This window comes from Camellia sinensis, chromosome 3 (genome assembly GCF_055761805.1).
Source record: "Camellia sinensis isolate YWXY chromosome 3, ASM5576180v1, whole genome shotgun sequence".
In the NCBI taxonomy this organism is placed as follows: domain Eukaryota; kingdom Viridiplantae; phylum Streptophyta; class Magnoliopsida; order Ericales; family Theaceae; genus Camellia; species Camellia sinensis.
In genome coordinates, this window is record NC_138963.1 from 156,630,277 (window position 1) to 156,642,720 (window position 12,444).

General features: G+C 37.4%; 1 protein-coding gene across 1 annotated transcript; it reads left to right on the forward strand.

Annotated features, from left to right (window-relative positions):
* Positions 1-6,159: 6,159 nt before the first annotated feature.
* On the forward strand, positions 6,160-9,444 carry LOC145822848 (wall-associated receptor kinase 2-like). Its single transcript, XM_082921202.1, has 3 exons — positions 6,160-7,381; positions 7,498-7,677; positions 8,179-9,444. The coding sequence occupies exons 1-3, from the start codon at positions 6,478-6,480 to the stop codon at positions 9,303-9,305; spliced, it is 2,211 nt and encodes a 736-aa protein (XP_082777328.1). The 5' UTR covers positions 6,160-6,477; the 3' UTR covers positions 9,306-9,444.
* The last annotated feature ends 3,000 nt before the right edge of the window (positions 9,445-12,444 follow it).

A 12,444-nucleotide genomic window follows, 5' to 3' on the forward strand; every position in this document is an offset into this window, starting at 1 on the left:
GATTAATTGCACAGACTCCAAACCATGTTTACGGAAAAGTGACATCCCTATTACAAATATTTCGCTTGAGGAAGGAGAGTTAGGCATTATGCATCCTGTAACTTGTGCTTGTTATGGCGAGTCTGTGTCAAAATGTTATTAGCCACTGGAGCTCGCGTTACTTGCATTCTCCACACTAAACTCCCAATGTGCATTCTTCGACATTTCAACTCCCAATTCAACAATGTGCATTCTTTGACATTTCAACTCTATTTTTTTTTACAAGTTTCTTACAGTAGCAACACTCCAGCAGCAGCAACATTCCAACAGCAGCAACGGTCCAGCAACAAAACCTACACAAGGATAAAAAAGATCAAAGAAGTGTGTAGACTGTATATACTTCAAATATCAAGAGAAGTAAACGTAATTTACTCTAAATTTAATTAGATACATAAAAAATAAAATAAAATAATAAAAAAACTTATATTGCATTATTAGTATTATTTTTTTGTTCATATCACTATCCAAATTGACATTCAGATAGCGGCCTTATTTGGTTTGTTGTTTTCTTAATTGGAAAAAATTAAGAAGTAAAAATAAAAATAAAATGTTGAATCATTCATATTAATTAATTTTTATTTTTTTCATAACAATCTACTATTTAACTACAAAAACATTTCAAAAAAATTAATTTTTTTTATTTCACAAAAAAAAAAAAAGAAATTGCTAAACGGGACACAATTTAAGGTGAAGGAGACTGAGAGTCGGAGTCAGAGTGGATAAAGGGAAAGTGTGACGTGTCCACATTTATTTATTTTGTAACTCACCATTTTCCTCTTTCTTTCATTACAGCCCTCAACTTTCTTTCTCCACTATTCTCTCTCTCTCTGTGTGGTTTCATTTTAGTTAAAACATTATGGAATTGAAGAATTGAATAGCTACATTTCGATTCTTCCACTTGGAAAAAGGAACAGAAAAATGGAGATTCCAAACACAACATATGGGGGAAATGGGAAGATACCCATCTCCAACCCATATCCTATGAATATTTAAAAAACACCACTTAACCGACCCAACGGGTAAGAAAAAAGAAAAAAATTCATATATTTGGATTGGGTCTCCATGAGTATAATAGAATAGGATCCTCATTGTCATCCCTATTCATTAGTCATATAAATGAAAAAATTATTCTCTCATATCTTTTACATTGAATGTTATATTTTACCTTATATATCTATGTCTTTATACTATCTGCATATTAATTTTAGTGCTTTTAACCTTAACAGAATAGAGGTCATTATAGTTACATTAAAACTATGAAACTTATTATATTTTCTTCAAATATCAAGAGAAGTCAATATAATTTACCCTTTTTATTTTATTGGATGGAAAAGATTCCTTAGAAACACGCCAAAACAGATGGCTCTAAAAAGGAAATGGGGTCACTACTGTGCTAAAGGCACAACAGTGACTGTTGTGCCTTTATTTGAGATGTATTATGGGCTTATTTTTATGATTCAAACCATTTATTTTGTAAGGTTTGTTGAGTACCTCTTGCCTACCAAAAATCATATTAATCGGATATCAATAACTATGTGATCGAATTACATGTTTTTTATGCTATTTCTCAAAAGAAAAACTTATTTTTTAATTTTTGGTTATCGATCATATAGTTATTGATATCCAATTAATATGATTTTTGGTAGGAATGAAGTACTCAACAAATCCTACAAAACGAACGGTTCGAATCATAAAAATAAGCTCATAATATACCTCAAATTGAGGCACAACAGTCATTACTACGCCTTTAGCACAGCAGTGACCCTATTTCCCTCTAAAAATTGCCTTCTCATAATAAAGTTATTTTCAAAATAAAACTTTGCTAAAATGATAAAATCATAATTTGAAGGCCTAAACGAAGGAATTTGGATAAAATCTACCGTTCATCATTACCAGGACAACAATGACTTTGATTCAAAGCGTCGTTTGTGATCAGACTACTAAATGTGAGATAATTTCGAGCTCATCACAAAAGTGTCGCTATTACTCTCAATTTGGCTTCTTCCTTGCCTTTTGCTGGTCTAATTGTTTCAAGAATTTCCCTGCTACTTGTTCTACATCAATGGGTCATCAATCTCAATCCCTCAAGTCCATCTGTATGTCCTTACCACCATTGCCACCATCACCAGCGTTTCTTGCCGACACAGCTGATTGTATGTGAGTCCCATTACATTTTAAATTTTAAAATTTTATTTATTTTTATTTTTATTTTTAAATTACATGACAAGAGAGTTGTATCTTACCTAGTTGAATTTGTGAAAAAATAAAAAATTGACACGTCACTTGCCATGATATTTTGAGTAAATTAAGATAAACTTTTTTATGAGTCAATCTTTTTTCAATTAAAAATTATGAGACATTGACATAATAAATTCAGGCAAAATTCATGCGATCGAGCATCTTCAACTCACTAGGAATATAATGTTTGTTAGCCAAAATTTCAAGTATGACTCACTTTTTTCAATTTCAATGAACTAGACATATGATTAGACATTTTAGTTCAACTCACATTCACTAGATATATGTAGCTAGCTTTCAAGGTTAGACAAAATGTATTTAATCATTAGGATCATTTCTCTCAATCTTTATTGCTGATGTGGTATTTTATAAAGTTAATAGTATTTAGATGAATAGTTAAAAGAAAGAGTATGATTAGACTAGAAATATAAAATAGTTGGTAGGCAAAATAAAATGTATACTTTATAATAATATTTAAATAAATAAAATGTTTATTAGTATTGGAGATGCTATGAGAATTTGGAAGTCGACAATCACTCTTAAGAGTCGTTCAACTTTGTATTCTAAAATCAGCAAGATATTTTTCGTTCGACTGTAGATTCTAAAATCAGCAAGATATTTTATATGATAGCCGTCAGGGAAAATGATTTTGTCCGCATACTCATAAAGTGTGTGATTGGTCCCAAAAAGTGAGCATTCTCTCTATTCAAAATTATTGACCCATTACTTTGGACAATAAAAAATTTGAATTTTGTAAGCTGTATGAACAAAATTTCACCCAATGTCTTCACGAAGGAGCTAGGAAGTATGCAGAGAATCCAAAGAATACCCACAGAAATTCACCAACAATTGAAGGGAATATGCAATCATAGCAAAACAAAAGTAGGACAAAGTTTAAATTAAATAAAAATTAACAAAATTATTTCTAAAAAAAAAATAAAAAATAAAAAATCATTGCTTCGTCACAGGTAGATTTGAACTCGCCGCGCATTCCTTGTGCTTCAATGAGAGTTGTGTTTGTAATCGGGAATAGATAATGCACTTAGGGATGGCCATATTAACCCAATCCGCGGGGTTCATACTCGATTCAAACGGAACAGATATTACCTGATCCGACACTTATGCAGAGCAGGAGTGGATTACATTTTGATCCCTCCAAACGAGGGTGGGGTGGGCGTAAGGATGGCCTCCTCCGATCTAAACCCAACCCAATATAATTAATAATATATATATATATATATATATATTATTAATTAGAAATAACAAAATCCTAAAAGTAGAGAAACCTAAAAATGGTGTATGATTTTGTAAATATTCTTGTTTGGAATTTGGAATGTGTATGAGGAATTGCAATTTGAAATGTGCTATGTTTAAGTTTTTTTCCTTGTTGGTCCCATTTTTGTTTGCAATTGCAAATGTGGTCGGGTATTCACAGGACAAGGGTGAGATTGAAATATTCCACTTGTAGCGGAGGTGCGGTTTTATTGATTGAAATATTCCACTTGTAGCGGAGGTGCGGTTTTATTGGCGGGGGTTGGGGGAGGATAAATCCGCTCCAAACCCACCCCGTGGCTATCCCTATATGCACTAAAAATCAAATTGATAAGATTTTGTTATTTACAGACTTCACCCATTACATTTTATAATTATTTTTGTACACCCGAAATTTTTTTTGGGCCTTTCATGTTGTGTGTTGAAATTAAAGAATATTGGGCTGGGCTTCAATTTCGAACTAGCAATATTACTAGAAAGAATCTTGCCCGCATTGGGCCAGGCCAGTCTTGAATGCTTTCAAACGTAGGTCAGCCTGATTGCTAGAGCAAACTAATGGCAACAATCAAAGAAAGATGAACCAAAAAAATTCCTACAGTTACGAGTATGTGCACAAGTCTTTCTAAAAAATGGATTCAAATTCCAGTTTTTAATTTCCGACCTCGAAATCTATAATTAGAATCCATTTTTATTTTGTAAGGAAAAAAAAAAAATGACATGTTGAATAAATTGCTTAAGAAACGTTCCAAAATTGCCTAAAAAGAAATGTGTCGTGGTAGGCTTTAAACTTTGATATCATAATTAAGTCATTTCTGTCATAATCTCATTGTGTTTGCATATTCTAAATGTTAATTCAAATCAACTTAAAAGAAAAGAAAATAATATTTTTTTTAGAAATATTTTAAAATTTTCAAAAAACATAAAACTAGTAGAATTTCTGAAAATATTTTGTTTATTTATTTTTACAAATACTTTTTCAAATTTAGTCTTACAATGCTTTTGTTCAATTTCATCAACTTCACATTTAAACCAACTTCAATGCAATGTATTGAGATGGAAAATGGAGCTGTTTGTATTAATGTCCAGAAAATGATTTTTGGGTTAGTAAGCACCATAGATTGTTTCTTGGACTAGAGCATCGACAAGAACGAGTCTGACAAATGAAACTAAAAATCGTGGGTAATGAAAAATTATTACATAGGTTCGTCACATATCTTATATGGTATGTTTTTACAATTCTATTAGTTGCATATCCATTATTTCTTATTTTTTCTCCTATGTATTTACATAAAACAACTAATAGACTTAAAAGGGTACACAGCCTAATTGGAATTTCTGGAAGACATGATAATTCCTCCATGGGTAATACACCATTTCAAAACTTAGAATCATGGGTAATACATGATTGTGTTTTAAACTTGAACAGTTGAATTATACAATTTAGTAACATGTTTCTGTCTAGTAAAGGCATGACAAGATAATTGGGACATTTGGTCTAATAGTTGTGTAACACACTTTGTAGTGTGAAGTATCGGGTTGAATTTGTATGGAGAGGAGTTTGATACCCTTTGTCGTGAAAATTTATTTGGTTGTTGGGCTTGGGCTTGGGCTTGGGCTTGATTTATTGGTTACGTAGGTTTTATTGACTTTCTAGTTATTGTGGACTAATAGTCTATTTGATGATGTAAATATTTTTCATACTTGCAATTACTATCCTATCGATTGAAAAAAAATAAAAAATAAAAAAAATGGCATAACAAGATTATTAAACTTAGTTTATTTAGGATGAAACAGGTAGAAAGTGAGGGAATGAGAAAAAAATTTAACTTTTATGAACTCGTTTAGCTTGAAAGTGGTAGAAAGTAGAAGAAAATTAATTTTCATATACAATCCATATTAATATTGTAACTAATTTTGAATTTCTTACAGAAAATAAAAGAAAGCACAAGAAAATTTGTAAGTTATTTATAACTAAACTTTTAAATTTCTCCATTACAAAATTTTCATCTTAATAAAATACTTGCAAATTTTCTTTCTAATCAAATGGAGTCTTAGAGAAAAATTATGGCGGAAAATTCTTATCCAAGTCTTTTAAACCATTTTTGCTTGGAAAAATCTTATCCTTGTGAAAAAAATACAAATCCTTATCCAAGACAGCAAAATTTTAAAGCTCTACACATCAATACTTTTCATGAATTCAAATGACTCAGTCAGCTATTGGTCCGTGGGTGGCCGAGGAGACCAATGCTAACTGGAAGTTTTAAAATAAAATAAAATAACTAAATAAATAAATAAATAAATAATGCTATGAATAAACAAAATTTTGATCACTAAACACAAAAATAGTGGGATCAATTAATAAATACAAGTGGGGAACTCATATTTTTGTGCCAGGTGATAAGAATTTCTAAGTAAAACTTAAAAAACGGAAGAGGAGAATAAAAACAAATTAAGTTTGTTCATGGTGTGAATGTCTAGTAGATGAGAAGGAAAATATGATGAGTAATTCAAAGAAAGTGGCCAAAGGTCCAAGGACATAACTACCAAAAAAATAAAAAATAAAAAACAATGCCGATAACCTCAAAGTTATTAGGCTAAGGTTTTACCATTGAATCGATAGTCATCCCTATCCAAGGACATAACTACCGAAAAATAAAAGCATAGAAGACTTTTAGTACTCACGAAAAGTACATATATGATGTTTAACTCTCGTGGTGACAGTGACCTGACCAAAGTATGAAAATCATTACCTAACTTGAGAAAATTGAGGTAATCTTATTGTGGCATTATCAACCGGTTGTTAAGAAAGACTAGACCTATTTGGATGATGTAGTTGTTTATTTTTCAAACACAGCCTACAGAGTTTTCTTGTTCTTCCTAAATTGCTCCTGCAGCTTGGAATGATATATACAACCACAAAACTATCTCATGCCTAGAAAGCTAACTCTACCCATGTATTTACCTAGGATGCTTCTGCAGCCTATGTTAGCATGGGTTTTGGGATCAGCTGTTCTTGCTGCTGCTGCTGCTTCCGCTGCTGACGAAACCTCATATGGTTGCTCACGTACTTGCGATCAAATTAATGTCCCGTACCCATTTGGCACAAAGGAAGGATGCTACATGGAAGAACATTTTCATGTTACTTGTGACCACTCCACCGACCCTCACAAGCTGTATTTAAATACGAGTGATGCTAGCATAGAGATCAGAGACATACTTCTTTCTGGTGAATTGCACATATCATCCCAAATAGCGCGTGATTGCTACAATAAACAGGGGGTTCAGGTTTTCAACAATCAAATCTCAGTCAGATCCGGCAAATTCCCCATCTCAATCACCCGAAATAAGTTCATAGCCATAGGCTGTGACACCTACGGTGTTCTTGAGGGTTTTGACGGACAAAACTATAGCACGGGTTGCTGGTCACAATGTGACAATATCAACAAAGTGATCAACGGCTCTTGTTCTGGTATTGGCTGCTGTGAGAAAAGTATCCCAAAAGGAGTGACGAGTTTCAAATTCAATGTTAGTAGCCATGACAAACATACCCGTGTTTGGGAGTTCAATCCGTGCAGTTATGCTTTTGTAGCTGAAGAAACTAATTATGCCTTCTCTTCTGTAGATCTTGCAAACTTACAAAATAGATCAATGGTTCCAGTGGTGCTTGATTGGGCAGTAGGGAACCAAAGATGTAACGAAGCCAAAAAAAATCTAACTAGTTTTGCTTGCAAGGCTAATAGCCACTGTTATGACTTTGACAATGGTCCTGGGTATCGCTGCAATTGCTCCCAGGGATATGAAGGGAACCCTTATTCTCCTAATGGTTGTTCAGGTAACAACAACTATGTTGAAAGCTTTCAATTTCTTCTTAATATTGATGCTATGATTTATATACTGTAGCTATCGAATTTGACATCAAAGATCAAACTTGGTGGTTCTCTGTTTCAGATATTGATGAGTGCGTTATTTCAAGCCCAAGCCCCTGCAACAACACATGCCAAAATTTACCTGGCACATACAATTGTTCTTGTCCAGAGGGCTATGAAGGTGATGGAAGAACAGACGGATCAGGTTGCAGTCCAATTCCAAATTCCAACAACATCCCTCCCTTGATTAAGATTGCACTGGGTAGGTACACATACACCCACATGCTTCTAATTATATTATTGTCAACAGATCAAATTTTCATCTATGTTAAACCCATTGATGCTTGTGATTTGGACTCTCGTCTTTACAGTCCCCAATTATTGATGCACAGATTACAAACACTTTGAACATGACATATCTCCAGTTTCATTGTATCTTCGTTTCAGCAAACTAACATTTAAGTAGAAAGCTGAACAACCAATTCTCTCATCTTATTTTTCCATTTTCATGTCTTGGTTGTGTTTGGAAAGTCAAAGAAGAATGGAATAACCAAAAAAAAAAAAAGAAAAAATTGTTGTCCAAATATGGTTGAAATTTCACCCAGAAAATGAAATGTGTAAACTAGATTCATTCTGGGTGTTGTGCATTCCACACCAAATTTAAATCTATGATACACTTCATTTTTGGGGGCTTTTTCGTTTGATCAAAACTAATTTGAAACTTGAATTCTTGATATTGACATCTCCATTCCAATCCCGACAGGCATAAGCATAGGCGTATCAGTGCTACTTCTTGGTGGCTCCTGGCTATATTGTGGATTTAGGCAAAGGAATATCATCAATCTCAGAGAGAAGTTCTTTCAGCAAAATGGTGGCATCATGCTACAACAACAACTTTCCATGCGTGAAGGATCAGTACAATACGCTAAAATCTTTACTGCAGAGGACCTTGAGAAGGCAACAAACAACTACCATGAAAGTAGAATCCTGGGCCAAGGTGGCCAAGGAACAGTCTACAAGGGAGTATTAGCAGATACCACCGTAGTTGCCATCAAGAAGGCCAAAGTAGCAGAACAGAGCCAGTCCCAAATTGAGCAATTCATTAACGAAGTCATAATTCTCTCCCAAGTCAACCATAGGAATGTTGTGAAACTCCTAGGGTGTTGTTTGGAGACACAAGTTCCTTTACTAGTCTATGAATTTATTACCAATGGGACTCTCTATGACCACATACACACTGTTGGTGGCACAACCTCAATGACATGGGAGAATCGTTTAAGGATAGCAACAGAAACTGCGGCAGCCCTTTCATATTTGCACTCTGCCGCTAGCACTCCTATCATTCATAGAGATGTTAAGTCCACTAACATACTATTAGACGACAATTACGTTGCAAAAGTATCCGATTTTGGCTCTTCAAGGTTGATCCCCATGGACCAAACACAGTTAACCACATTGGTTCAAGGGACACTTGGTTACTTGGACCCAGAGTACTTCCAAACAAGCCAATTGACTGAGAGGAGTGATGTTTACAGCTTTGGGGTTGTCCTTGTAGAATTGCTAACCAGCAAGAAAGCAATTTCTTTTGACAGGCCTGAAGCAGAAAGAAATTTAGCAATGTATTTTATTTCAGCAATGAAAGAAGATTGCTTATTTGAAATTGTTGATGAACAGGTGATAAATGATGCCAAGGCTGACCAACTAAAAGAAGTTGCTAGTTTAACAAACAGATGCTTAAGAGTGAAAGGTGATGAAAGGCCAACCATGAAGGAAGTGGCTGTTAGGATCAAACACACCCAGAAATATATCTCACACACACAAGAAACACAATATTTACGTGGTTCGGCCCAATGCCTACATCCACGGACAGAAATGAGAAGTTTTCACTAAAATGGAGCAAAATACAAAATACAGAGGAGGAGATGAAACTCACTCAACTCACAGCTCTCACTCTCTAATTTCTGATCTGTATCTCATCCTCTCCCTCCCGTCTCTATTTATACACAAAGGAGTAGGTGGGAGAGCCTTCATTCTTGACTTGGGTAGCCTCCATTCTTGACCTTTGCTATGGTTGGTGGCCACCAAGCTTGACTTGGTTGGTTGTCTTCCTTTGTTGACATGAGGATCACCCCTTTCACATGGGGTGACCTTCAACAATCACCCCCTCAGCCCATGTGAGGTGATCCACAACAAAACCTGCTGCCAAGGTATCAAGCACCCCCTGATTGGATGCCCTGCACCCCCTGCTCGGGATACCCTTGCATTACCGTGCAGCTTCTTGCATGATGAAACACGGGAGCAACTAGAAAACTTCAGAGTTTGACACATCAATATCTTCAATTTTTCTTGCTCGGAGCTTATTTCTGAACAACCAGCCTTTGCTTTCTGCACTTCAGAACAACTTCCCAGCGATCTCATACGCCCGTTGTCTGTGCTGCAATCCCTGATGTTCGGTTCTGTCTCACTTGTACGTCCGTTCTGATGTTTGACAGTTAGCCCTTCTGCCAAGACACCTTCCACCGGTCTGTACAAGTTACCACTATGCAACTCCGTGCATAGTGCTTGCACCCCCTTATTGGAGTGCATTGCAAAGCTCACTTTGCGACTTGAAATTGCATCCCTCCCTTGCATCTTTTGAGAGGTTGCAAAATGTCTTTAACACGGGAGCAAAAGAAACTCTCTTCTTCACTGGCATAGTTTCTACAGACTTGGTTTCTTTGCTCTGAACTTTCTTCAAGATTGGCTTCACTGGCTCAGATCTGTGCACCTTTGAACTGCCTCTTTGCGTTCCCGTGCACCGTTTTCGCCATTCCTGATGAAAGCCTTGCTCAATCATACGCTTTGGTTGCGTATGTTCTCTCTTTGTACCCTTTGACTGGCATTTGACAACACTCATCTTTGTCAAAGCTTCTCCTTCCAGTCTATACAGTTTGTTGCACAATTTGCCTTGCAACATTTCTCTATCACCTCTGCGTACATGAAGAACCCCGCCACTAGATGAGAAACAATTTCCTTTTAGATCTAGCATACTCAGGGAGATTAGATTCCTCCGTACTCCTGGCACATGTCGGACCTCAGATAAAATTACTTTTCTTCCATCCTTAGTAAGGAATCGCACTGTCCCTATGCCGACAACTCTATTCACTGTGTTGTTGGCCATCCGGATAGTGCTACCGCTGACTCTTCGATAAGTGGAGAAAAGCTTCTTATCCGCACATATGTGGAACGTACACCCTGAATCCAAAATCCAGCCGGGTGTCTCCAACTCTGACGAGATTGTAAGCAACACCTCTTCATCGTCAGAGGAATGCACTGCAACTGCTGTAGTTGAGGGACCTCCGTGTCCCTTAGCCTTCTCTTTGGCTTGTCTGTCCGCCTTTTTCTCTGGGCAATCTCTTATTACGTGATCCTCTTGATCACAGTAAAAACACCTCCTCGTGTTGTCCTGTCTGAACTGTGAACGCCCTCTGCTTTTACTTCTTCCTCTACCTCTGCCCCTTTCTCTATCTCTGCCTCTACTTTCTGTGACAAGGGCATGGGACTGCTCTCCTTCCATCTCTTTCTTCCTTGCCTCCTCGTTGAATAAGGCGTCTGTGACCATTCCCATGGTCAGCTTCCCTTCGGGTGCAGAATTACTGAGAGAAACCACCAACGTCTCCCAGCTATCTGGTAAGGAACTGAGTAATAATAATGCTTGCATCTCATCCTCCAACTCCATTTTGATTGATGCAAGCTGGTTCACAAGGCTGTGGAATTCACTGGTGTGTTCAGCAACAGACACACCACTCTTCAGCTTCAAGTTTATAAGCCTTCTCATTATCAAGGCTTTGTTCCGTGCGGTCTTGGACTGGTACATGCCCTCCAATTTCATCCATAGGGCATAGGCGTCTGTCTCTTGGGCAACATGGTGGAACACACTGTGGTCAATCCACTGTCTGATTTGACCGACAGTCTTCCGGTTGGTTTTTATCCAGTCCACATCCTTGTCTCCATCTGGTTTGACCCCCTTTAGCGCTATAGGGTCAAACAAATCTCTACAATACAGGACGTCCTCCATCCGCGGCTTCCATATCGCATAATTAGAAGCGTTCAACCGAATCATCGGCCCTGAAGCTGATGTGGATTCCTCCATCATCCAAAAAGTAATCTCTGTTTGAAAACCAGGCTTTGCTGTGAAGTCCGGACTGCTCAAATTAGCCCGAAAAACACTTCGGATTGCCAAAATAAAAACTGCGAATTTTTGAAAAACTTATTTGCAAAATCTGACCGTACGGATGTGTCCGAAATATTCCAAATAGTTTGAAAACACTATTGGCTCACCCAAATCGGACCTCAAATGGCTTAGATCAAGCCAAAACAATTTTAACGGTTCAGATCGGCATAATCTGGTGCGCCTGAGAAGCACCGGATTTTTCTCTGTTCGGCTGGCGTCTGGCTGACGTGAGCGGCTCAGTCAGCGGCTCGGGCTCGGTCAACGCGGCTCCGGCTCGAGCGGCTTGGTGCGCGCGCGTGCGGCGCGTGTCGCGCGTGAGATCACGCGTCGTCTACCTCTGAAGCGCGTGCGGCGCGTGCATGCGCGTGAACTCACGCGTCTTCCACCTCTGAAAGCGCGTGCGGCGCGTGACGCGACTGGGATTCACGCGCCAACTTCTAGGGGCGCGTGAGAGCGCGTCTGGCCTCTGTTGGGTGTCTGTTTTATGTTTCTGGACTCCTCTCGTCGAGCCCTTGCTCCTGGTATGCTCAAAATCTGATTTCGAGCAATACGTTTTCTGGGCAGTTTCGGAACAACACTCTGTTTTTCCGCAAATCGCACAACACCGGCTCTGATACCACTTGTTAGGATCAAACACACCCAGAAATATATCTCACACACACAAGAAACACAATATTTACGTGGTTCGGCCTAATGCCTACATCCACGGACAGAAATGAGAAGTTTTCACTAAAATGGAGCAAAATACAAAATACAGAGGAGGAGATGAAACTCACTCAACTCACAGCTCTCACTCTCTAATTTCTGATCTGTATC